General features: G+C 56.0%; 2 protein-coding genes across 3 annotated transcripts; both read right to left on the minus strand.

Moving 5' to 3' along the window:
* Positions 1 to 341: 341 nt before the first annotated feature.
* On the minus strand, positions 342 to 14,742 carry FAM76A (family with sequence similarity 76 member A). Of its 2 annotated transcripts, XM_050326466.1 has the most exons (10): positions 14,623 to 14,742; positions 13,471 to 13,535; positions 12,666 to 12,720; positions 11,993 to 12,145; positions 10,983 to 11,140; positions 10,480 to 10,566; positions 9,681 to 9,812; positions 4,523 to 4,658; positions 3,982 to 4,083; positions 342 to 2,710 (listed from the first exon to the last, which is right to left on the minus strand). In XM_050326466.1, the coding sequence occupies exons 1-10, from the start codon at positions 14,701 to 14,703 to the stop codon at positions 2,624 to 2,626; spliced, it is 1,056 nt and encodes a 351-aa protein (XP_050182423.1). In that variant the 5' UTR covers positions 14,704 to 14,742; the 3' UTR covers positions 342 to 2,623. The 2 variants fall into 2 exon arrangements, with proteins under 2 accessions (XP_050182423.1, XP_050182422.1); XM_050326465.1 differs by lacking the exon at positions 9,681 to 9,812 and having other exon boundaries at positions 344 to 2,710.
* A 6,034-nt stretch (positions 14,743 to 20,776) lies between these two features.
* On the minus strand, positions 20,777 to 24,618 carry LOC126645639 (digestive cysteine proteinase 1-like). The gene is made up of 11 exons (XM_050326311.1): positions 24,576 to 24,618; positions 24,026 to 24,085; positions 23,664 to 23,756; positions 23,367 to 23,539; positions 22,877 to 23,117; positions 22,340 to 22,541; positions 21,918 to 22,111; positions 21,726 to 21,817; positions 21,479 to 21,640; positions 21,095 to 21,284; positions 20,777 to 20,964 (listed from the first exon to the last, which is right to left on the minus strand). The coding sequence occupies exons 1-11, from the start codon at positions 24,616 to 24,618 to the stop codon at positions 20,777 to 20,779; spliced, it is 1,638 nt and encodes a 545-aa protein (XP_050182268.1).
* Positions 24,619 to 25,633: the final 1,015 nt, after the last annotated feature.

Consider the following 25,633-nt stretch of genomic DNA (forward strand, 5'->3'; position numbering starts at 1 on the left):
CAGGGCAGCTCCTTGGCCTGGAGTGCTGCTCCTCTTCCCGGGATCCTGCACCCCAGGAAAGCACAAAACGAGCTTTGTGGGTCCTTTCCAACTCAGGATATTCCATGAGTCCAGAAAAATGCTGAACTTCACTCCCACAAGGACTAAGGGGGCATTTTCCAATGGAAATCTCCGGGGAGGTTTTTACCCTCCTGGATTTCTGCTGGAAAATTAGAAACTTTAAAAAAAAAAACCCACCAAACCAACCACTACCAAAACCCCACATTTTTCTCCCAGATTTATGGCTGAGGGAAAGACTTTGGAGACACACACTGGGTTCACTCACCTCACATCTTTTAAAAAGAAACAACTCCCTTATCCTCACGTTTTGTTTTTCCTGCTGTTGTTTCCCCGCTCTGCCTTTGTGTGCTGGGGGAAGAAAATAGGGAATAAATCTTGGATACAGCTGGATGGGTCCTGGGAAGCTGGGATGTAACCAAGTAACAGGGCTCCTAGCAACAGGCTTGATGGGAGGATTTAAAGATAGAAAGAAAAGTAGGAGCAAAGCAAACAATGGGGAAAAATGCCGACTCCTTCCCGGATAAATCAGCTCCAGGCAGGGGGAAAAGATGCTTTGGTTGCTTTGTTTTTCAATTCTTTCATTTTTTTTTTAAAAAGCAAGCAGAAATTACGAGCCACAGATGAAAGGTTTTGGTTTGTTTGTTTGTTTTTTTAAACGACTTTTACAGGTGTCATTTGTACAAACCCCGAGCGTTCCCCTTGAAAACCCGGTTATTACAAACATACAAAGAAAAAACGACCTCGGTGCTACAAATCAGCTACGGGGACGGCAGGAGCGACTCCTCACGATTAAAAACCCCAGGGAAAGGTATTTACAGGGCCCTTCTCCCTCTTTTTTTTCCTTTTTTTTTTTTTTTTTTAACATTTCTGTGTCTCGAGGGAAGCGGCGGAAAAAAAAAAAGCGAAGCCCCGCCCCCCGTTAAAAAAACACACACACACAAAAACTCCCCCCAATGCACCTCTTTTTTTCTAAAAAGTATAAAATTGGGTGAGTTTTTCCTGCTGTCACACTCTTGGAGAAGCGTAACAAGTTCTGCTTTTGCATGTTTTCACGTCAGAGGTCTCTTAGAAAAACCAAAAGTAAAGAAGAAGAGAAAAAAACTACATGGCAGTGTCCAATGAAAACGTGCTCCTTCCGTGCCAGAAGCCAACATCATCCCAAAAAAAAAAGTGCCTTTTGAGTAAAATCGACTTTAGGAATAAAAAAAAAACAAAACACCAAAAAAAGAAAAACACAAAAAAACCCCAAACCCACAAAAGGATAAAAAAAATAATCCCAAGCTCTAGTTAAAAGCTTCATCCAGGCCCTGACGGAGCAGCTGCCCTGCAGCAGAAGGATGAGTTCTCTTACCTGCCTTCGCTCCCTGCTGGGGGGTCTCCAAGCCCTGAGATGTTTCTCCACCCCCTGACCGGATTTCGGGATGCCAAGGAGCTCCTGCCAGGCTGGAGCTTCCCCTCCAAGTGCCTTTTTTCCACCAGAAGAGGTGCCCGGGGGGCCCCAGCCCGGCTGGCCTGGCTGGAAGGGTCAGTGGTGGCCGTGCTGTTCCAGGGCAGCACATCCCTGGTACAGGGAACTGTCATAGCCCTTTGATCCTGCTGGTTTGGAATCAGCAGTGAGAAAAATCCCTGGAGAGCACCCCCCTCAAAAAAAAACCCCACTCCCTGGCTCAGGTCGCTGCCTGAGTAAGTGCTTTCCTGGAGCCAAGCTGGCCCCTGCATCTGGAAGGGGCAGGGAAAAGGGGGAGAAGAGGGATCACACCAAGCTGCAGAAGTCATCGAAGCCCCAAAGGTTACCACGTAACCAGGGCGCTGGTGAGGGGGGGATTTGGGATGGGTTTGGGGCTGTATCGTTCCACTCTGGCTCCCAACCCAAAAGCTCTCATCAGAAAAACAAGGGAACACAAAACCAGGCAGTTTGGTCTGCCAAGTTGACAGAGAAAAGAAGAAAAAAACAAAACAAAACAAAACACACACACACAAAAAAAATAAATCTTCCAAGATAAATACACAGCCCCCATTTTGGAAGCATCTTCAAAAAAAAAAAAAAAATGGATCAACCGTTGTCAGCAGTGGCACAACCTCCCAGGAACATCTGTTGGGCTGGTGAGTCCTCGGCTCCCTTTTGAAGAGGGAACAGTTCAAGGGGAAAAAAAAAGAATCCAGCTCCCACCACACGCAGCTCCCGCTTCATCTGCGGAACAACCACAGCAATTCCCTCCCAGCAGCAGGCTGGGAACCAGCGAGGAGCCCCTGATGCAGCAGGTTCCTGTTTGCTCATGGAAAGGGCTGGCAGTGGTAGCAACTGGCTAGGGGGGAAGATTTCTTCCCAGAAAACAGTACTTCGGGGGGAAGGGGGGATTTAGGAAGGCCTGGGACCTCTCCCTGCGGATGGAAACCGGCCACGCTCGAGCATGCTGTCGGAAGGCAACACACATCAGGGATTCCCATGGAGTCCACGGCAGTGGGGCAGTGACAACACGGAGGTTTTGGCTTCCAGGGATCCAGCGGGTCTCCCAGACTCCTTGGCTAATGCTGGGGAAAGCTCCCAGACTGGGGGTTGGCTTTAAGGGGAGGTTATTGCTCCCGACTTCTCCGGCTTTTTGCCTTTGGACAGGGCAGCCGCTTGCTTCAGGAGTTCTCTGTTCTTGGCCTGGGAACAGGGAAAAGGGCTGTTTAAGGATCAGCAGAAGCTCCTGGGGTCCCAGAATTGCCAGGGCAGGAGCTGCTGGCATCCTGCACAAGAGTGGAAAAGGAGGCAGATGTTGAGTTGAGCTCAGCTCTGACCACCCAGAAGGGGCTCTCCTATCCCAGCCCCCCCTCCCCTTCCCTCTGGAAAAGACAAAGATAAAATATTAAAACCTGAGAGCCTGGTTAAAAAAAAAAACGATCCACATGAACAGTTCAAGGCACCTGCAGTACACTCTAGGAGGATTTGAGCTTTTATTCTGGAATCAGTGAAACTTCCAGAGCTCCAGCCAATACCAGTGGAAAACATCTGGACACCAGAGATCAGGGCAGTCCCAGCCTGAGCTGAGCCCAACGTGGAAATCCCCAGGAGAGGCACGTGGCTGGGACAAACCTGCTCCTGGAGGAGCTGCTGCTTCTTTCTCCTCCCTCACAGGGAGCAGGAAGCACATCCAGCCCTCTCCACACCACACAGATGTTCCAGCCTTCAGCCAGGCACAAGGATGAGCATGGTCAAGGGGATATCACAGGCACCAGCACTCTGACAGCAGCTGGAAGCTCCAAAACCTGCCCTGCACTGGGATACTTCCCCGGGAATGTGTGGATGGAGGAGGGGCTCTTTCCTCAGGGGCAATAGAAGCCTTTTGTCTCATCCCCTCCCACCTCTCATGGCTGGGTCTTCACATCCTTATACACCCAGAGTAATTAAAGGGTGCAAAGTTCATTTGTGTGTCTGATTTCTCCCCCTTTGACCTCATCCCTTCGGTGGCTCAGGCTATTCATGCTGATAATCTGCTGTGTCTCCACGGCCCTGGCAAAAATCCTGCTCTCCCTGTTCCCTCCAGCTCAGGGACTTCTTTATTTGGACTAGAGAGATACAGGGCTGAAGGAACTGCCAATCGTTCCTTTGTTCTCCCTCGTTACTGGTCACACCAATCAAAAGGGAGGTGATTTGGAGGGAGCTGACAAAAGTTCTGCAGGCTGGAGAAACAGGCTGAAACCTGATTTTGGCAATAGGTAAAATGAGTTTGATGGTGGTTTCAGTCTAGTCCACAAGGGACACAACACGGATAGGTGTGAATGGGGGTTGGGATGCAGTGCAGAGGCTGCGGGACAGGGATGAGAAGGGTTAACTGAGCTGCCTGTGCAGGAGCTCTTGGGGTGTTGTGATCAGGAGTGTCCTCAGTCACTCCCAGATAAAGCACAGCCCAGCAAATTGACCCAAAAATGTGTCACCTGTAACTGCTCCATGACCTCCTTGTGTGTCTTCTCCATCTGGTTCATCTTTGCCCTCATCTGTGACTCCTGGTACTGCAGGTCGGCTTTCAGCTCCGTGATCTGGGGAGAAACCAGGAAGGAGCAAAGGAGAGGCAATGAATTCCCTGCCCCCAGACGCTCCCTGCCACGGAAAACACCTCTGCAGAAGGTGTGTGAGACTGGCTGAGGTCAGAGACGGGCTGGGGGAGTGCAAGCACACCACAGCTGTGTCCCCGAGCAGCACAGGGCAGGACTGCAAGGAGCAGCATTTTCATTCCCAGTCTTGCCCACACACAGAGGTCTCCCAGAGAGCAGTCAGGAAGTGACCCTTTATGAAACGAGATCTCCTGGGTGGGTCCAGAGAGCCTCTTTGGCTTTGGGCAGGAGGCAGCCTGGGAGCAGCCAGACGTGCTCTTGCTCACTCCAAGATAAAAAGCCAGGCTGTGTCTCCGAGTGTGATCTGTGAGAACATGTCAGCCTGCTGGGGGGGGTGGGGGGAAGCAAGCCAAGGGCTCTGTACCTTCTTCTCCTTCTCCAGAATCATCTGATCCTTCTGGTGCAGCATCTTTTTTAAAGTGGCCACTTCCTCCTTCAGCTGGGCAATGATGACGAAGTGGTCGGTGCCAGGGGAGTCCAGGGCGAGGTCTGGGGAGAAGCTGCAGCAAAGAACAGGGAGAGGCTCTCAGCACAACCCCCCTTTCCACCGAGGCAGGGGGAACTCCCACGGATGCATTCGGGTGGGAATCATTTCAGGATCTTTTTTTCGAAGCAAAGAGCTGAAGACAGCAATCAGAGAAACACTGAAACTTTTCATGATCCCTTTGGAACTCCTTTGCTCACAGGCGGTCCTTGGATGCACCGCAGAACTTCCCACTGAATGTAAACAAACATTCTGGCAAGGAGGGGACATGAAAGAGAAACAAATAACGCCCAAGTTCAACAAACAGAGCAAAGGGAACAGCTGAATTGAAGTCAGCACTGTCCTCGGCAGGGAAAAAGAGGTAAAAAACATGCTGGACTTTGGTTCCACCACTATAAAGCAATTTAGGGAGAAGCTTCATTACTTCAGAGCAGGAAAAACTCTCAGGGAAGGCAGAGAAATAGCTGAGCACATCACCTGTACACCACTAGGTCCCTAATCATAAGCAACCAGCTGGAAATTCATGTGGACTGGTAAATCACAAACCTCCCTAGGAGACACTCGGGCAGCCACACACAGTCCTGTGCTGCAGGAATATTCTGGATCCTGAGATACCACGAGCTGCAGCCACAGGCCCAGAGAGCTCACCTGATTTTTCCCTGCCCTCTGTCCCACCCCTAAGGCTGATTTTTATCTGCTGGTGCTAAGAGGGCAGTGCACTCCCAGCCACACACACCTCAAACTGCTGTGTAAAAGCTGAGCAGCAGTGAGACAACAAAGCCTCACCTAGAAGATGATTCCAGGTCTGGCTGTTATCAGATAAATAAAGATAAATCGCCAGGGTCACCTGGAGCCTGATTTTTTTTCCTTTAAAGCCTCCAGAGTAGGTCAACACTGAGCTGTAAAGCTGGGAGCTGCAGCAGAGTGTGGAAGGCACAGTCTGAACCCAAAATTCTGCCTCTCTCAAGGATGTTTCCACCTCTGAGCTTCCAGTCCCCCACTAAGGCAGAGAGTACCCACTGCTCACCTCACGTGGGGTCTCCTCTAGCGCCTGGAAATGATCCCTTTCCTAATTAAAAGCACAGCCTGCTCTGACTGGAGTCGTTAGCCAGGATGTGGCAGGAGAAAGGCTCCTTCCCCCACTGTGCTGGGGATCTACAGAGGGGAACTAAGCAGAGGCAGCTTCCCAGATCTGAGAGTCAGAGGATGGCCCTGAGGCGCCGGGAGAGAAAGCCTGGCAGAGGAAAACTCGGGACTGAGGGGCTGCAGGAGACAGCCCGTGGTGGAGGAGCCTGGCACGGCTCAAACATGCTGACAGCAGAGCCCACACCGAGCTGTGGCAGCGCTCTGGGCACGTTGGATCCATTTTAAAACTGTTCCCGAGGAGTTTTCCCAAGTGCAAGGCTGTGCAGGATGATGGTGGGAGCTCCAGCACCTTCCTGTGTGCAAGCACGTTACCAACAGCAGCTTTAATTTCCCACTCAGTGCAAATATGCTGGGGAGGAGAGAGAGAAATCAAAAAAAAAAACCCACTAAAAACCAGCCTTCACGGAGGAAAAAAGGCTTCCTCACCATTCCCTCTGGCTAAAAACAATCCCTTGACACACCATTCCTTTGCCCAGGCACGCTTCCCTCCTGCCATGCCCTGGAGGGATAAAAGAGGGAGCTGGGAGATGCTCCCATTTCCCTGAGCAGCTCCAGCAGGAGAAAATTCCCTGCTTGGCAGCTCCTGCTGCCCAGCACATCGTGGAGCAGGGAAGGTGAGAGCCAGCCCTGCCACCCAGTGGGGAGAAGGGACAGGAGGGACACCAACCTTCCACAGAGCACCCACCAGCTGGGAACGAGGGCTTGGAGTTATCAGGGATAACCTGATAACCCCTCCTTGCTGGAGGGCATAAAATATAAATGAATACCAGGCAAGTATTTTCCTGTCCAGTTGCTGCAAAATGCCCCCTCAAATATGTCAAGTGGTAATTAAAAAACCAGCTTTTTTTTAAAAAAAATCCCTCTTCTTTAATATTTTTTAAAGGCTGACAAGTTAGTAATGAAAGGTTCCTCTGTCTTTAAGGAAGCAGCCTGAGACTCCAAAACTGGAAGGAAAACTGCCAAATGCAAGTCACTTCATTCCTCTGACAAACAGATCAAGAATTAAAACAACCACCACCAGCAACAACAAAAAAAAAGCCATGTCCTCTACAAATAAACTCAGCATCCCAGCCCCTTGGGATAGGTCAGGGGGGCATGTGCTCCCCCTGTTTGAACAGCCTAAAATGCAGGTTGCTAATTAAAGGGAACTGATGAGCTCCTGTTGTTTTCAGTGGAGACAGAGGACAAAAATGGAGCAGTTCCAAAGGCACCTGCCTCTCTCTATTGACTGGAACAGAAACCAAATTGACTGCCTTAAACTCCACACCTGTTAAATGGCTGGAATTAGGCAAAGCAAATGCCAAGCTTGAAGATTTTGCTATTCAAGTCAGGCTGGCATGAAGAGGCACAGACCAGGCACAGAACAAGCATTTCCCCTCACGTTTCACCTCAGACAAAATCCACCGGGAATACAGGAGCCAGCCCTGGGCTCCAACCACCAGCAGGACCTGGAGCTCTGCTCTGGAGCCAGGTTGGGAGAGCAGGGGGGGTTCACCTGGAGAAGAGAAGGCTCCAGGGAGACCTGAGAGCCCCTTGCAGGGCCTAAAGGGGCTCCAGGAGAGCTGGAGAGGGACTGGGGACAAGGGATGGAGGGACAGGACACAGGGAATGGCTTCCCACTGCCAGAGGGCAGGGATAGATGGGATATTCAGAAGAAATTCTCCTCACCCCTGGAAGTGTCCAAGGCCAGGCTGGAGCAACCTGGGCTAGTGGAAGGGGTCCCTACATGGATGGAATGAGATGGACTTTAACGTTCCTCCCAACCCAAATCATTCTGGGATTCCAAGAAAAACATCCCTCACTTGCAAAACTCCATCCAGGCCAAAGGACCAGCGTCTGGACCCACACTCCCTCCACCACCCCAAAAGCAGGTGCAGTTCAGCCCAAGTCCCAGAGCTTTAAGCTTTTTAAAGCCAGGACTCTTCTAGGCAAAACGAGAACCCTTTTACAAAGGAACTTTGCTGCTGAGCACCCTCAACCACCGCTGCCCTCCCCCAGCCAGCAGCGCTGTCGCTGCCTGGTGTTAAAAGCCCAATTTAGCACCTTGTCTGCAGCGAGAGGAGAGGGGACCGCAGCCTGTTCCCTCTGCAGAGCCTGCAGTGTAAAAAACACTTCGGCAGCATTTCCACAAGAGGAAGGGGACACCAAAACTGCCCAAATCAGGACCAGAAGAGCTCCAGAGGCTGGAGGTGATGGCAGAGCAGGACTGAGGGGCAGGATTAGTAAGGCCAGGTCTGCTGCAAGATGTGCTGAGAGCATTGTGAGGGAAAACTACCCCCCCTGCAGCAGGGCCAGAGCTGTTTGCTCCTCCCAGAGCTCCCCCAGGACAAACCATTCAATACCATCCTTAAAATGACTGTTGGCAATCGCCCTGTCCTCATGTCACAGCCACTGGGAGCAACAGCCACCCAAAATAGGTAAGCAAACACACACAGAGAGAATTCAGTGAGAGGAATTCCTACAGAATCCTAAAAGGAGCAACGATTTCAGAGAAGCTGGACCTTGCTGGAGGTGTTGCCAAAGTCAGCTGAGCTCAAACATGCCCAAATTTTGCCCAGGTGAGGCTGCACCAGAGGTTTGGCTGGAGCCAGGAGACCCTGCACAGGAAGGTGGGGCTGCTCTCTGCAGTGAGGAGGTGCTGGTTGTGTCACCCCACTCCTGACTGTGCTGCTGCTGCAAACACCCTTTGTGCTGCAGCACATCCCAACCCCACACCCAGGTTCTGCCTCAAACTCCAGGCTGACTCTGGGGAGGACAATCTTACAGAAAATAGCGCAAAAGGGGAGGGGTTTAGGGGTTCATCCTCACAAAAAAACCCACCCTCAGCAACTCCAAAACCCCATTTAATGAACCCCCATTATTATTCCACTCAAGACACACGTGTCTATTTAAGGCAGCTGCAGCTCTTGCCTTTTCTGCAGCACGTTGCTGGAGCTCTTTAGTTGCTAAATTTACACTCAGTTTGTTACTGGGATTCATCAAAAAAAAAAAAAAAAAAAAGTCTGTAGCAAGGCCCACAGCCTTGGCAGGAGCCAGACTGACAACATCTGACACGAGAGCAGGAGGGAGGCACTTGATTGCTCCAATCCATGCTCCTGTTTTCTAAGGGAATGGCTGAGCAGCCCCAGAGCACAGGACATTTTGGGGTTTGGGTATTTTTAAGCCAGCAGGGCTCTTACAGGGAGTTATGAGATCTCAGCCCAGGATTTACCGGGCAGATAAAAACACCTGGTGCTGTCCTACGGCCTCTCCAGAAGGGAAGCTGCACCAGGACTGAAGGGCTGCCCCAGTTCTACCAGGGACCTGTGTGCAGCCTCTCCTCTGGCTCCACCAGCACTGAAGGCAGATGAATTCTGACCCCTCCGTGCTCAGCCACAACCCCCAAGCTACACTTAACCCTTACATTTTTTCAACTTTTTACTTGCAACACTGTTCAGGTGGTAAATGGTCTTGTAGACCACTCTGTGGGAGCCACTGCTCTATAAAATCACTGGAGTTCTATTTCATAGGATCGTGGAATGGTTTGGGTTGGAAGGGGCCTTAAAGAAGATCTTGTTCTTTAAGGGACACCTTCCCCTGATCCCAGGTTGCTCCAAGCCCTGTCCAACCTGGCCTTGGACACTTCCAGGGACGGGGAATTTCCCATGGGAGCATTTCAGACATCAACACTGACTTGGTGTCAACAGCATCTACAGGAGAGATTGGATCCGTGATCTCAGAGACATTCAAGGCAGGTGGTGATGAATTATTTACCAGGGGCTTTACCAGACCCTTTGGCACTAACTGTGCTCCCAAATCCCTGCTGTTTAGAAAGAGATCCACGGAGAGGGAGAGTTCCCGTGTGTGAGGCAGTTCCCAGGGAGGGAGGGGAGAAAACAACAGGTGATCTCACTTCAGGATGTCAGTGCCTTGAGCAACAGGACAATGGTGGGCCCCGAGAGCCTGCTGGGAAGCAGCCCACTGCGCCAACGTGGACGGGGCCCTCTGGATAAGGGGGCAAAGCATCTCGGGAGAGGAAGGAACGCTGAGAATCAGAGAGGAAAGGCAGGAATGAAAATATGCATGTACAAGACCACAAAAACACAAATCCACCTCAATCTCCTGTTTCTGCTAGTGACCCCCTCCCATCCTGCTGCACAGGCAGCTGGTGACAACAGGACCCAGCACTGAGTGTGACAGCAGGATGGGGTTGGATGCTCTCAGAGAATCATGGAATGGTTTGGGTTGGAAGGGACCTTTAAGCTCATCTCGTTCCACCCCGCCTGCCATGGGCAGGGACACCTTCCACTAGCCCAGGTTGCTCCAAGCCCTGTCCAGCCTGGCCTCGGACACTTCCAGGGATGGGGAGTCCACAACCTTTCAAGCAAAGCTGTTTGGTTGCTCGTCCCTCCCCCAAAGGCAGGAGGGGACACGGGAGGTGGGTCTGGATCCTCTCCTGTCCTCTGACACCAGCCTGACAGCCCCCAAAGCACAAACCCTGCAGGTGCTCAGCATTCTTTTCCTCTTCCAACCTGTGCCTAAAATTCCAGGCAACACCGGCCTGCCAGGTTCTTGTGCAGCCCCTCGAGGGCCCGAAGCCCGAGATCCCTGCTCTGGCATAAGAGCTTCCTGCTGTTCACACACAACTCTGTCTTAGATAAACTCAGCAAACAGACCCACCCACCCACAATTTCCCCATGTAACGGGCTCACCTGTCACCGTTGGCAGATATGGCATCAAACTTGGCTTTCTTCTTTGGGATTTCGTTCTGAATGGAAGAGGTGGATAAGGTTTTCTGGCTAGGAAAAAAAAAAAAGAAAGGAGGAAATTGTATGTCAGAACCTGAATGACTTTCAGTCTAAGACAGAGGGAGGCAGATAAATATTCCCACCCACTTTGATCCCATTAAAACAATATTTCCCAGTGCAAGAAACTGCGATAAAAAATTCATTCCTTGAAGAGTCGCCGAGGACTAAAAATAAACAGAAAACAATGAGTCAGGCAGAGCAGCACGTGGGTGAAGAGCTCCTGCTTAGAAATCTGCATTTTAATCATCAAATTCTACAAATGCAACTTTCACTGTGTACAAGTTCAGCAAGCTGGATCACTCAGAAGCACGAGTCTGCAGCACAGCGGGGCTTAAAAACAAGCAAAGCCTGGCTTAGCCAGGTCCTCCTGCACTTAAGACAGTGCCCAAAGCCTTCCCCAAGGTTACCTGTTGTAGTGGCTGCCACTGCTGAGCCTGCTGAACTGCTCCTTCTCCTGCAGGCTGGCCCTGGAAGAGCTGCTCAGGTGTTTGCACTGCTCTTTGGTCTTCTGCAGGACCCGTTTGTAGGACAACGTGCACAACCAGCACAGCAGCTTCCCATCCACCTGCGAAGGGAGGCAGAGAGAGGAGTTTGGGCTTTCTTTTTTTTCCTGCTCATAAAGCAAATGCAGAAGAGGCAAGAAGCACCTTCAGGCTTAAGATCACACATGGACAAGCAGGGACTCAAAGAGGATCCTCTGGATGGACACCACACCAGCAAAGGTCTGCGCTCCAGGAGGCTCAGCAGGACAGGGATCATCAGGGCAGCCTCCCAGATGAGGAGGTGTTTACAGTCTGCAGGGAGCAGGCCTTGGGAACACACACCTCAGGAATACACACCTCCTACAGAGCACTTGGGGTGTTCAAGCCAAGGCTGTGCAGAAGCCGTGGAATGGGTTTCCTGGTGGAGGGGTGACACTTCCAGCTCCTCATGCACAAATAGCATTCCCCACCCCTCTCCCTGAGCAGCACCTCACTTCTCACTCAGAGGCCTCTGCTCCTCTACCACCCCTTGGGACAAATCCAAGAGATCTTTCTCAGTAGGTCTGGCAGAGGAGCAGAAGGGGCTTAAATATCAAACAGCTCTAAAACACAGCAAAGCTCAGTCCCATCCCCTGCCATGGGCAGGGACACCTTCCACCAGCCCAGGTTGCTCCAAGTCCTGTCCAGCCTGGCCTCGGACACTCCCAGGGATCCAGGGGCAGCCACAGCTTCTCTGGGCAAACCTGTGCCAGGCCCTCCCCACCCTCACAGCCAAAAATTCCTCCCCATATCCCATCTAACCCCGCCCTCCGTCGAGGTGAAGCCATCTCCCCTCGCCTGATCCGAAACGCTGGCGCAGCCCTGAAGGAGATGGGCAGAGGATCACTGTGATCAGCCCTTCCACCTTTCCAGCCTCCTTTTCCACCAACACTCACCTTCTTCCTGTCGTCCTTCCTGTCGAAGGCACACTGCTGCTTGCACTGCTCACACGAGTGGGGGGGTCCATACTTCTTCTCCGAGTTGGTGCAACGCTGGCACTTGTTTCCAATAAATGCTGCTATGATGTTGCAGTACTGGCAGGGCTTTGGCTTCAGGAAACAAGAACAACTGATTAACACATTGCTCCTTCCCCTCCTCATCATCATTTCCCGCTCTTTATTTCCTCATAGGACGCTGATCTAGGAGATACAACTCCATTTGGACCCCCGGTCTCCAGCTGAGTGTATCTATCCATGGCACACCCAGGTGCCGTGAAATCTTTAGGAAAATGCCCAACACCCAAACAGAACCAATCCAAATCTCTGTTTCAGACTTCAGACAGGCAGGAAATAAAGATTTATCACCGCTTCCTGCAGCAATCTCAGTCTGTGTAAGCACACTCCTGTTTCTGCTGGGCATCGAGCAGATCATTTCCTGGCCTTAAACGATGCAAAGCTGCTCTTTTTTCGGTGCTAAAAGGAGAGAAAAAGTCAAAGCTTCACGCCTGAGTGACCTGTGGTATTGATCAGTCGTGCTCTTGCAGCACAGCCAGTCCATAAACTGCTCAGGGATTTCCAGCAGGATAAAGACAAGAGAGATGAAAGGAAGGGAGGCTCGTGAATCACTTACTGTGCCGTAGAGCTTCACGTTCTGAGCACACTTCTTGCATATCGTGTTGGTTTTGCTGTCAGAGAAACAAAGGGCAGGTCATTCCATTGACACCACCCCACAGAAAACGAAAACCCATGTGGTTAGGAATCCCAGGATCCCTGGGTGGGATCCCAGCCTCCCCTCTGCTCCACCCCTGGGACTCAGATATCAAAGTGCTCTTCCTGACCCCATCTGGCTGAGCCCAAATTGCCACAAAGTGGCATCGCTAAGAGGCGTCTTTTAATTAAGGGCACCCTCAGATGACACCAGGTTTTTTTTTTGTCCTCACAAACACAGGATTTGATCACTGACTAATTGGGGAGCAGGAGTGATTCAGCACCGTCCTGGGGGATGAGGTTAAGGTAGGTGAGGACAGAAGTGTGTTTGTCCTACAAACACAGCAAGGAACACCCCACTCAGCTCTGGGTTCACCAGCTCTCCTCCTGCCTCGTCAAAATGCAGGAAGGCAAAAGCCCAGCCGAAGGAAACACGACAGGGAAGAAGTTCTGGGTACCAGAACTCAGGTAAGAGGGAAACTCGTGGGAAGGAGCACCCAGAGCCTTCACTGGAAGGTGCACCTGAGCACTGACCAAAAAACAAAACCCAAGCAAAAGGTGAGGCCGGAGGGCACTGCAGGCACTGGGACTCGCCCAGCAGGCTTTTGAGGGCGGGCAAAGGTCCCCCAGGTTCTTGCTACAGCGGCATTTAGGGCTCAGTGTGGAAGCACTACAGTCACCCAGGCGTGTCTGCTCCCCAGGATGTGCCCAGCTCAGCAGGCATTTACCTTTCCTGCTGGAATTCTGTCCTGCAGTAAGTGCATTTGACGATGGGGTGAGCGATCCGGCACTCCTGCAGGGACACGGGTGGTCAGTGAGGCCTCAGTGCTCTGCTCCCACACTCCCATTCCCCGAATCCCACGGCTCCTGCTGCCCTCCACTCCCAAACACCTCCTGCCTTTAGTCACGGTGGACGAGGAAGGGTGGCAGGGATGTGTCACAGGTGTGATATGTGTTCACAGGAGTGAACTGAGATCCAGGACTGGGGCTTGTTTGTGCCAGAGGTCCCCCTGACAAACAGCTCCTCTCAGCAGCCCCCCAAATATCCCCCTGACAGCCCCCAGGCTCTATCCCTGTGCTCCGGCCCTTCCCAAACCTCCCAAATGCTCCCTGGGCCTCGCCTACACCCTCTCTTGCCCACTCCACAGACCCCAAACTCCCCAGTCTCCATAGATACCCCCAGTGCCTCCCCACAAGCAGCCCCCCAATTACACTCAGTCCCCCCAAGAGCCCCCAGCCCCCTGCCTGCCCTCCCTCACAAACAGTGATGCGGGGGGAAAAGACCCCTCAGCCCCCGCAAATTCCCTCACAGACCCTGCCCCAGCAGCTCCCTCCCAAACCACCTCCCCAGTTCCCTCAGTGACCGCCCGCTCCAGTCCCCTTGACAAGCTGCCCTCCCCATCAGCCCCCTCATGAACCACCCCATCAGCCCCCTCATGAACCACCCCATCAGCCCCCTCATGAACCACCCCATCAGCCCCCTCATGAACCACCCCATCAGCCCCCTCATGAACCACCCCATCAGCCCCTCATGAACCACCCCATCAGCCCCCTCATGAACCACCCCATCAGCCCCTCATGAACCACTCCATCAGCCCTCATGAACCACCCCATCAGCCCCCTCATGAACCACCCCACAAGCTCAGCCCGCCCCACCAAGCTCCCTCACAGCCCGAACCCCTCAGCTCCCTCACAGCCCCCCCACACCCTCTCCCAGACCGCTCCCCACCAGCCCCCTCATAAACAACCCGCCCAGGTTCCCTCACCGAGACCGCCCCCCAAACTCCCCTCACGGCCCCTCAGCTCCCATCACCGCTCCCTCAGCGCCCTCCCCCTCACCCCCTCGGCCCCTCCGCCCGCTCCCGCGCCCGGCCGCGGACCTTGCAGAGCTGCTGCCCCTGGCTGAGCGCCTCGAAGGGGAAGCGCTGGTGGCACTTGGTGCAGGCGTACAGCGCCGCCATCCCGCCGCCCCGCTGACAGGCGCGGCCCCGCCGCCCCGCCCCGCCCGCCCCGCCCTCGCGCCACGCCCATTGGCTGCAGGCCGCGTCACTCGCGCCACGTCAGCTTCTGATTGGTTTAATGTGCAGTCAATCAGGGTGGAGGGGGGCGGGGCGGAACGGGAACGTCACAGGGAATGGGGGGGGCTGCAGTGATGCAACCGCCCGGCCCCGCGTGACGCGAGGGGAGGTCTCGCGAGATTTCGAGCGAGGGGGGGGGCGAGAGGGGGGAACCCGGAAGTGGGGCTGGGGTTGAGCTGGACTTAACTGGGATGGGACTGGAATGGGGATAGGGCTGGGACTGGGCTTAACTGGGATGGGACTGGAATGGGGATAGGGCTGGGACTGGGCTTAACTGGGATGGGACTGGAATGGGAATAGGGCTGGGACTGGGCTTAACTGGGATGGGACTGGAATGGGAATAGGGCTGGGACTGGGCTTAACTGGGATGGGAATAGGGCTGGGACTGGGCTTAACTGGGATGGGACTGGAATGGGACTGAGAATGGGGCTGGGCTGGGAGAAAAACCTGAGCTAAGCCAGGAACCAGGAGAAGGTGTTGGGCTGGGACTGGGAATAGGGCTGGGTTTAACTGGGATGGGACTGGGAATAGGGCTGGGCTGGGAGAAAAACCTGAGCTAAACCAGGACCAGGAGAAGGAACTGGACTGGGACTGGGAATAGGAATAGGGCTGGGACTGGGACTGGGAATGGGGCTGGGCCAGGGCCAAGTCCTCACTCCTGGAGGTGCCCAGGGAATGGTTGGATGTGCCTCTCAGTGCTGGGGGACAGGGTGGGGACGGGGCACAGGCTGGACTCGATGGTCTCAGGGGTGTTTTCCAACCTCTGGGATTCTGTGAAGGGGCTGAGCTGGGCCCAGGGGAGGGTGGAGGAGGGGGGTGGATGGCAGGGCTAAACCAGGACAAGGTGAAAGGGAGATCAGGAACTGGAGTGTGGTGGGGGCGGAACGAGGGCTGGATTGGGGCTGGAAGAGGAGGGGAAGCTGAGTTAGGGCTGGGCTGGGGAGATGAGGAGCTGCTGCAGGGAGGGGAAGGGCTCTGTGGATGTGGGTGAAGGAGGGTCAGGGCTGGGGGAAGAAAGGAAGGGAAGCAGAAGGAGCAGGGGAGTGTGGGGAGGACGAAGAGGAGGTTTCTTCACCTTTAGGGGGAGCAGAGCCACGAGGAGGGAGACACGGGCAGGGCAGAGGGAAAACCGTGGCTGGAGGGGCTGAGAGAAGAGAATTGGAGGAAGAGGAAGGGAGAATGAGGCAGGAGGTGGTGTCTGCAGGCAGAGGAAAACCTCCACCTGAACTTGCTTCCCCCTTTGCTCCAGCAGCTGCAGCTGCTCATCCAGCAGCCCCAGGCGCAGCCAAGGCTGGGATTCCACGGGTGGATTTGCTGCCTGGTGTGGGGAAGGGCGGGAGCAAACTGCAGCTCGCTGTGTTTGCGGCTTGGGAGCAGCTCCAGGGGGGAGCACGGGGGGGGATTCGGCCCCGTTTCACTTCTGGAGTGGGGTTGGGCTCGGGTTGCTGCAGCCAGGGCAGGTCACACGCCGCACACACACACAATAAATGCTGATTTTTCTCATCCACTAATTGTCATTTTGCACAGCGTGACACAGGGGAGGTGCTGTGAGCTCACAGCCCGGAGGAGTGAGGGGATTACAGCATTTTGGAGTTAAAAATTCACTCCAAAGCCAAGACTGGGTGAGCAAAAGGCAGTAACTACTCACAGTTGTGTTAATAAACCCACGGGGTGTGATCTGCTCCCTGTTTGCCCCACATCCCTGGGCTCCTGCACCCTTCCCTCTCTCAGGCATTCAGGGATACCTTGAAATCTTTGGGAAACTTCTATCCTTACCTTTTTTTTTTTTTTTTTTTTCCCCTACACCAGATGACAGAATATTCCCAGTCCTGGCTGGTGCAATTGGAAGCTGAAATCTGAGCTGCTCAGGCTTTCCCAGGAAGGACCGGGGGAGTGTCTTGGGTTTTTAGCTTGGCTGCGTGGGTGTGCATAATAAACCCGGCTTCTGCTGCGCTTGGCTACCTCGGGGACTCGTTCTAATCACCGGGCAAATGTGCTGTGTGTAGGAGAAATGCTTAATTTCGTGAAATTAGTCGCATTGTGCTGGATGGCGGGCGCTGATTGGGAAACATCCCGTCGGTGGGAAGCGGGAGGCAGAGCTTGGCAGAGGCGGGGGGTGGCTGGGAACAAACCCCGCCTCGCTGCTCAGGGGCTGCCGCGCTCCCAGGGAGGGTTTTGGGGGGATGAGGAGGACGAGGAGGGTTGGGGCTGCCCGGGTTTTGGGGGTTTGACAGCGCACCTGGAGGAGGGAACCGCCCGCGATCTGTTACAGGAAATCCTGGAATGGTTTGGGTTGGAAGGGAACTTAAAGCTCATCTCATTCCACCCCCCTGCCACGGGCAGGGACACCTTCCACCAGCCCAGGGTGCTCCAAGCCCTGTCCAACCTGGCCTTGGACACTTCCAGGGATCCAGGGGCAGCCACAGCTTCTCTGGGCAACCTTTTCCACCACCGTCTGAGTAAAGAATTCCTCCCGAATACCCACCCCAACCCTGCCCTCTTTTAATTTGAACCCATTCCCTCTTGTCCTACCAAATAAAGCCTCAAAGTCAGGGCGTGGGGAGAGGGGAAGAGAAGGGGTGTGCGGAGTGGCAAAATACCTCGGGCTGAAAGGAGAGGGAATGGTTCGGTTTGAGCCCGTGAACAGCAGACCTGCCAGAGCAAGCGCCAAGGGAGAAACATTTGGCTGAGGGGAGAGCGTTTGTGAAGCTGCTACTGAGGGAAGTGTGAGAAGGAACCTTTAGGAAGCCGCTGCTGCCTCGGTGATTTTCCAGGAGAGCTGCGCTGGCAGCAAAGCAGTTCTGAGCTTTGCAGGGCTTGGAAGGCTGCTCAGATTAATTGGATGCACCATTTCATCACGGAACGGTTTGGGCTGGAAGGGATCTCGAAGATTATCTCATTCCACGCCCCTGCCGCCGGCAGGGCCACTTCTTTGTGCCCCAAACCCCTCTGGTTACTGCGTGAGGCAGCAAAAGCGACGTGGGCTCCCCTGGGTCGTGGTCTTTGCCTCCTAAAGTCTCAGGGTTTTAGGTAAAACACGCCCTTCCCCTCTGTGAACCACCTGCTCTGTCCTGGGGACACCCAGCCCTGCAGGAACCCCTTCCCGAGGGCGTAGGAGTGGTGTTGGGAGCTCTCCATCCACACCTCCACCCCCCCTCCCCTCGGGTCGTCTGGAGCGTTTGGGAGCCAAGAAGTTGCCAAGGCAAGTTTGATTCAGCCCCTTGTTCCCTGACACCGTCTGTGGTTCTCTGTAAATCACTAACAGATAATAATTTCATATTCTGGCTCTGCGTGTCCCCTGCCTGCTGAATAATTACCTTGTTTTGTGCGAGCCGTGAGAGGTTTTCACAGATAATTCATCCAGCGGGGGAGAGGCAGCCAGATTTTGGGCTGGAGCACATTTTCTGGCCACCTGGCATTGCTGCACAAAGGTCTGTGCTGGAGCACAGCTGCCTCCGGAGGGAAGTGCCGTATCCAGGACAGCCGAGGGCAGGGCGAGGAACCAAACCCGGCTGAAATCCCAGCCGCCCTCCCTCGGAGGATAATTTAGCTTGGCAAGCCCGGCCCACCCTGAATTGCTGGATGTGTGGACAGATTGATCCCGCAGATCTGGACGCTCCCTGCAGCCGCAGAGAGGCCGTTTCGCTGGGAACAGGATTCCTCCCGGGAGCGGTTTGTGGCGCTGAGCCCTGCCCGGGCTCGCTCCCCACGGCCTGGCCAGTGCTGGGTGGGGGGGTTGGAACCCAGCATGGAGCTGGGATTGCCTCAAGGTTCCCATCCCTGTCCCAGGGGTGAGTTGATGCTGGGCAGGAGGAGAAGGGATCATCCCTGTGCCTGTATTTTGGAGGCTCCCAGAAGCAGGGGACTTGCCGGTGTCACTGTGCCGAGGGGGCTCCAATCACAGAATCGCTGAGGTTGGAAAAGAGCTCTGAGATCATCGAGCCCACCCTGTGCCCCATCCCCACCTTGTCCCCCAGCCCAGAGCACTGAGAACCACGTCCAGTCTTTCCTTAAGCACCTCCAGGGATGGGGATTCCACCCCTTCCAGTGCCTGACCACCCTTTTCGTGAAGAATGAGACATCTCAGCCCTGTCCCACACCCCCCACCACCCCGACAGAGAGCACAGTGTCCTCTTTAACATGGACTCCATCCCATCACAGGCAGGGACATTGCTGAGTTGAAGCCACAGCTCACCACGACTGACAACCCTTTGCTGAGCATCTTCATGAATCAATTCCCAGGAGAGCATCAGGCAGGACGAGCGAGCTGTTTGGAGGCTCGGGAGAGCCTGTGAGGTGGCCAGACAGGCTCCCACCTCCAGCACGAGCCACCACCAGCTTGGGCTCTGTCCAGAGGGATTGGTGTGCAGGCAGACACCAGCTGTGCCCAGTTTAAGCACCAGAGCACCAAGCTTTTAGTTGGCAGGTGCCAAAAAGGGGCATCTGGACAAGGAGGAGACCTTGAAGGTGGCAGAGACCATGAGTAGAGGACAGGGAAGCTTCCAGTGCCACCACCAGCCCTGACCTCAGGAGACAGCTGGAATGACTTCACCCTGCAGACGAAGGAGAAGTTGGGGGTCTCAAGGGTGTGTGTGGGAGGTGGGTGCCAAATCCTCTCACCTTTCACTGTCTGGGCAGTGCTTGCTCCCCTAAAGCACCCACCTCAGCTGATGTTTCCCCATCAAAGCATCAAATCTGGGGAGTTTCCTGCTGCTCTTCAGGCAAGGTGCCTCTTCCAAAAGCAACCTTAAATGCAGACCTTCGGGCCAGCTTTGCTTCCAATCAGCAGCAGGGTTTGGAGTGGCTGTGCTTTGCTGTGCTCTGCAAAACCTGGAGCCACTCCGAGGTTTGGGTGCCCAGGGAAGTCTGGAGGTCACAGCTCAGCCGGGCTGGGAGCCAGAACCCACGGCTGGCTCTGCAAACCTCCCTCCAGGTATGTCCTTTCTTGTTTTCTCCTTTTTCAAATATCATAAATGGCTCTTTTTTTTTTTTTTTTTTTTTTTTTTTTTTTTTTAAAGTTCCCAGCCATCCTGAACTACCCACGCTTGGAACTGCAATATCCCTCCTGCCACAAACACAGAATTTCAGCAAGTGCTTCCTTGGGGGTGCAAAACCTCCAGCTCTCAAAGCCACTTGCGTGTTCAGCAGCGAATTCAGGACATCACCTCTCCAAAGGGAGCCTGAAAGTCACGGTCCCCTGAAAGTCAAAGCATGTTTTATTGACTGCAGTCAAGAGAATCAAAGATCCGGAGACCTGGACTCCCACGGAATAAACCACATTAGTCCTGTGCGGGGATCATTCCTCTCCCAGGCGTGAATTCCGGTCAGCCTCCCCTGCTGGGAATGATTAAAGACCCCTTTAGCAATCAGCAGAGTGTCATATAAGCAGGTGAACAAGTGAAAGAAAACAAGGGGATGTGTTTGGCCTGCCCCCACTCTGTGGGGAGCAGTCACATTGCCGGGATGGGAGTGCAGCTCCCTGGGTGCTGCCGGCTGTTTGCTGTGCAAAATTGGGATGTGGCCACGGGGGACGGCACTCCTTAACTACCAAACCCTCATTCTGGGGGAAGGCACAGCCTGTGCAGATGCAGATACAAGCCAGGGGTGATTTTCCCCCCTCTCCTAGGCTCCCTTTCCCAGCTGCTGACTGCGCTCAGACTGGGGAGGCAAACTGGGAAGGTCTCACTGGGAGCTCTGGGCTGCCTGCTGGAGGCTGCAGAGTCGGTCACAGAAAAGGGCTGTGGCTGATGGCAGGTGGGTTGAGGCCGGTTGAAAACACCCCAGCACGACACAGAATCACTTCTGCAGCTTTTTATTGCCAGAATCCTCAAATCCCTCTCCAGAGGGCTGGGAGCATCCTCTGACCTCCCAGCTGAGCTGCCCCACAGTCCCCTCCTGGTGCCCCACATCCCTCTGCCAGCTCTGCATCCTTCTGGAGCCGCCCGGGGAGGGGACGTCAGGCCAGGATGGGGAAGGAGGCGGCGGTGGCCACGGCGCAGTTGTTGTCCTTCATGGCCATGAGGATGTAGCCGTCGTTGCCCCAGTAGGTGGACCAGGAGTTCTTGACGAGCCAGTAGGCCTTGCCGTGCAGGACCCCGTAGCCCACGGCCAGCACCGCGTGGTCCAGCGCCCGCGTCTCGTTCCCTGGACGGAGGAGAGGAGAAAACAAAGCCAGCTCAGTCCCCTTCGTGGAGCTAAATCCCACCCCACGAGTATTGCTGCTTATCCCAGTGCCAGTGAGCAGGGTACGGAGCCTCCAGGGGCCGGGACTCACCACAGAGGGGCTCCTCGTAGACACCGTTGGCGTAGAAGGCGAAGGACTTGTGTGAGGCGTCGATGTTGACGGCCACGGGGCCGTGCTTGACCAGCGCAGCCTTCAGGGCCTCGGCACTGCCCGGTGCCACCCGGGCGTAGCCGGCCAGGGGGGCCACCAGCTCCGACTGGTTACAGTGACAGTAGCCATTCTGGAGAGGGAGGGGGAAAAGCTGAGGGTCCTGGGGCAGGATGGGATGGTGGGGAGGTGGGAGGGAGCGGGGAAACTCGGGTGAAGCATCCAAAGTGGAGCCGAAGGGCTGATGGCTGGTTTGGGAGAACCTGGAGGGAAGGATTGGGGAGGGGGTGGCACTGCACCCACTCTGAGTGGCGCTGCCACCCTCACCTGCCCTAGGTAGGGCCCGTAGGACTCGGTGCTGGCGATGCCACCGTGTTTCTTGATCCACTCATAGGCTCTCCACTCCTCTCCCCCATCACAGGCGTAGTTCCCGAAGCCCCAGGAGCAGTCGATGAGGACTTGTTGGGACAGGGGGGTCAGCACGCCGGTCTGTGGGGGGCACACGCTGCAGGGATGGGGACAGGCACCCTCCTGGCACCCCGTCCACCCCAGTGGGGCACAGCCCCACTCCCACCTTGAGGAACAGGGCACCCTCCATGGCACCCGTGGTGGCGAAGCTCCAGCAGGACCCGCAGACGGCCTGGTCCTTCACAGGAGTGACAGCACCTGGGGACAGCGGGGGTGGGGGACACAGGTGACAGGCTGCTGGGTGTCCCCACACAGACCCCAGCGTGCACAGCTCTGGTGTCACCAGCCCCCTCCTCACCGTAGAGCCGCCAGTCGAGGCTCTCGGGCAGGATGAGGCCGGTGTAGAGGTGGGCGGGGAAGGGCTGCCCGTTGTTGGGGTCCCCGCTGCGCCGGCGGCCCCGCAGGGCTGCCAGCTCGTGGGGCGTGCGGTCGGCCAGGTGGTTGAGGGCCAGCGTGTAGGAGAGCGCGGCGCGGTTCCGGGAGTGCACGAACCTGGGGCACGGCAGGGGGGGGCTGCGAGAGGGGAGTGGGGAACCCCATCCCTGATCCCCCCCCTCTCAGCACATCCTCTGGCATCCTGTACCTCGTGTCTGCCAAGAGGCGAGTGGAGATCCCGTTCCTGACCCCCCAGCCTGTCCCCTAACATCCTGTACCACATATCTATGAGAGGGGAGTGGTGTGCCCCACCCCTGGCCCCCCAGCCCCCCTGCCCTCCCGTACCTCATGTTGTGGATGAAGGTGTGCCTGCGGTGCTCGTGCTCCTCCTCGCTGCCGTAGCTCTTCCCAAACTGCTCCTTGTAGCGGTGGAAGAGGCGGTGGTGGACGTGGTCCGTGTCCGGCCCCCTCCCCACGAACTCCTGCATGGGGTTGGCCACGAGGAGGTGCTCGGGGCTGCCCGTGGGCCACTGCTCACACTGCACCCCTGCCACGAGACACGGGCGGTGCTGGTGCCTCCTGAGCTGGGATGGGCTCTCCTGGACCATGGTTTGGGTTGGAAGGGACCCTAAAGCCCATCTCGTTCCACCCCCTGCCATGGGCAGGGACACCTTCCACCAACCCAGGTGGCTCCAAGCCCCATCCAGCCTGGCCTTGGACACTTCCAGGGATGGGGCAGCCACAGCTTCTCTGGGCAACCTGTGCCAGGGCCTCCCCACCCTCACAGGGAACAATTTCTTCCTAATCTAAACCCCTTCCAAAAGCCCAAATTTAAAGGTGTTTCGGTGTCAGCACAGGCCCTGGGTGCCCAGGCACACTCACCCTCGGGGAGCTGGAAGACGCCGGGCGGGAAGTGGTGGCTGAAGGAGGAATAGTCGATCTCGTACTTGTCGTAGTGGGAGCCCAGCAGGCTGTTGAAGCCCCTCACCTCGTAGTGCAGGGGCACGGGGCCGCGGGCAGAGCTGCCCACCCGCAGCGTGTACACGTTCTTCTTGTGCCCCCAGTAGGACACGTTCTGCCACACGGCGCAGCGCTGCCCTCGGAACCGCTCCTGGCGCACGCGCTGGGGACACACGGCACGGACCGGGGTGCCACCCCAGCACGAGCTGGGGCACCCCACAGCGATGCCACCCCTACCCTGCATCCTGCCACATCAAATGCAGCCCCCCCAATCCATCACCCGTGGCTGCACCCAGCCGTGTATCCACCAATTCCCACCTCATGGGGAGGCACCCACCAGACACCCCTTACCCGTGCAGTGCGCCCTTTGCCTGCCCCATCCCACATCCTGGAGCGCCATTCCCGGCCTCACCCTGAAGTTCTCCAGGCTGGGGAAGACGCTCTGGGGGGCGATGAGGGCCCCCATGGTGCCGTCAATGCGGAAGCACTTGCGGACGTTGAGCTCCGTCTCCGTGGTCTCCGGGGTCACCTTGAAGCTGGCGCCGAAGGGCTCCATGGAGCCGAACTGGTAGGTGACCACTTGGCCTGGGGACAGGGAATGTCAGGCCTGGCACGGTGATGCCTCTCAGGGCTTTCCTGGTGTTTTCTCCAGAGGTGCTGGGGCAGTGGGAAAGGGATGCTGAGGGGTCAGACTCCCTTCTGCACCCACCACCGTAGTACTCGATGCGGCTCTTCCCCCCTGTGAGGTTGTACCAGGCTTCAAAAGGCTCCCTGATCTCTGCATAGGGCAGGCTGATGACTCCTGTGGGCACAGAGAGGCTGGACTGGGGGGCTGTGGGGGGAGTGAGCCCCAGAGGCATCCCCTGTTCCTCTTCCCTGACCCTCTGGAGCACCCTGGGGATCTGCAGCATCACCCCCTGGTCACCTCCAGCAGCTCCCCATGGCACTGAGCACCCCAGCTCCAGGATTCCTGGGGGAATTGGAGCCTCCTTGCTCAGGCATGTCAGGTGGGAGCCAGTGGCTGGAGGTGCAGGAACCCCCTGGGCTGGGCACCCTGTCCCTGAGCAGTACCTGTGACATGGTAGATGTCCCCAAATGTGGGTGTCTCCAGAGGACTTCTGCACTCTGCTCCTACAAGAAAAACAGGAACAACAGGAGATTTCCCATCTCCCCACCTCAAGAGCTGGCAGCAGTGCTGGTCCTTGGCTTGCTGCCCCCCAGGAGAGGGGGACAGACCCAGGGGAGCCTGTGCTGGTGACAAGGCAGGGCAGACACTGGGAGTCCCCAAGCCAGGGGTCCCAGCTCCTCCACCAGCCCTCTGGCTGACCCAGAGTCCCCACAACACATCCCCAACCTCCCTGGGGGTGTGACCAGCTCAGGGGCACCCCAAAGCCCCCCATGCACACCCCAAATACACCCCCCCCCTATGGAACACTGCCCACTGCCCTGCCACAGCTCCAGGAATGGGGACGTGGACAGAGCAGCCCCTTCCCAGGACAGAGACCCTCAGTGGCCCAGGACCACCTCAGTGCCTGGGGCAAGGGGCACGATGGCATCACCCCATGATGAGGGCACAGCACCGACCCCTCCCCACCCCGAGCCCAGCCGGGGGGGGGCTCACCCAGCAGCACAGTAGCCCCCAGCAGCACCAGCAGCCCCTCCATCCTGCCCACGCTGCTGGCCTGCACCCACGAGCGCTTAAATACCACCGGTGGGAGGGCAGGGAGCTGCGGGCAGCCAACGGGCACAGCCCCCCCTTCCCCGGGCCGCGAGGAGACCAAGGGGAAGGCGGGGCTTTGTCTTGCCCCCCTGTCCCACAGCAGGGTGGGTGCTGATGCCGTGTGCTTGGGGGGCTTGGGGAGGGGGGGATCAGGGTGGGACCCAGAGCCCTGTGGGTGCTCCATGGATTGGGGGCTTGGGGATGGGTGCGAGCAGGGGGAGCATCTGCAGCAACCGGGGGGCAACGGGGGGCAGTGACACCCACCCAGGCACCCCAGAGCCCCTCTGGGGTGGGACAGGAGCTGGGGTGTCCCCACCAAAGGGGAGACAGGAAGATGGGTTGGTGGGGGCTGTTTGTACCCTGTGCATCCTTACGGATGCATCACCGGGGATACACCAGGACTGCAATTAGAGGGGGATTCACTGGGAAAAGCGGGGGAAATGCAGATGAAACGTCGGAAGCAACATGGAAAAACAGCCCCTGGGAGGAACGCGGCGCTGTCACCGCGGCGGGGTGGCCTTCACCCCTCCCACTTGCCGCGTGTCCAGCTGGCCCCCGGCCCAAGGTGACAACCAGCCCCAAACAAGGCTGATAAGGGCTCGCTGTGGGATTGGCGGGGTCTTGCTGGGCTGGATTCAGCTGCACCCTGGGGTGCAGGGCTGGGCTGATGCCCCCCGGGGCTGCAGCACCTCCCCAGGGACCCGTGGAGGTTGTGAGTGCTGAAGGCAGAACAAGAGATGAAGCGCCTGAGGACTGACCCTCCACACGACTGGCTGGGATGATGCATCCCGATCATTCCTGGATAGTGATGAACAGCTTTTGGAGTTGTGATACCAGGCCTGACTCAAGCAGGTCTTCCAAAATGTTATCTAAGTGCAAGTTATTGTTTTGTTTTGTTTTGTTTGTTTTTTCACCATGTTTTTTGTTTTGTTTTTTTTAATTATCTAGTGTTTCTCTGG

This window comes from Myiozetetes cayanensis, unplaced genomic scaffold (genome assembly GCF_022539395.1).
Source record: "Myiozetetes cayanensis isolate MyiCay16 unplaced genomic scaffold, myiCay2020 scf31, whole genome shotgun sequence".
Taxonomy (NCBI): Eukaryota; Metazoa; Chordata; class Aves; order Passeriformes; family Tyrannidae; genus Myiozetetes; species Myiozetetes cayanensis.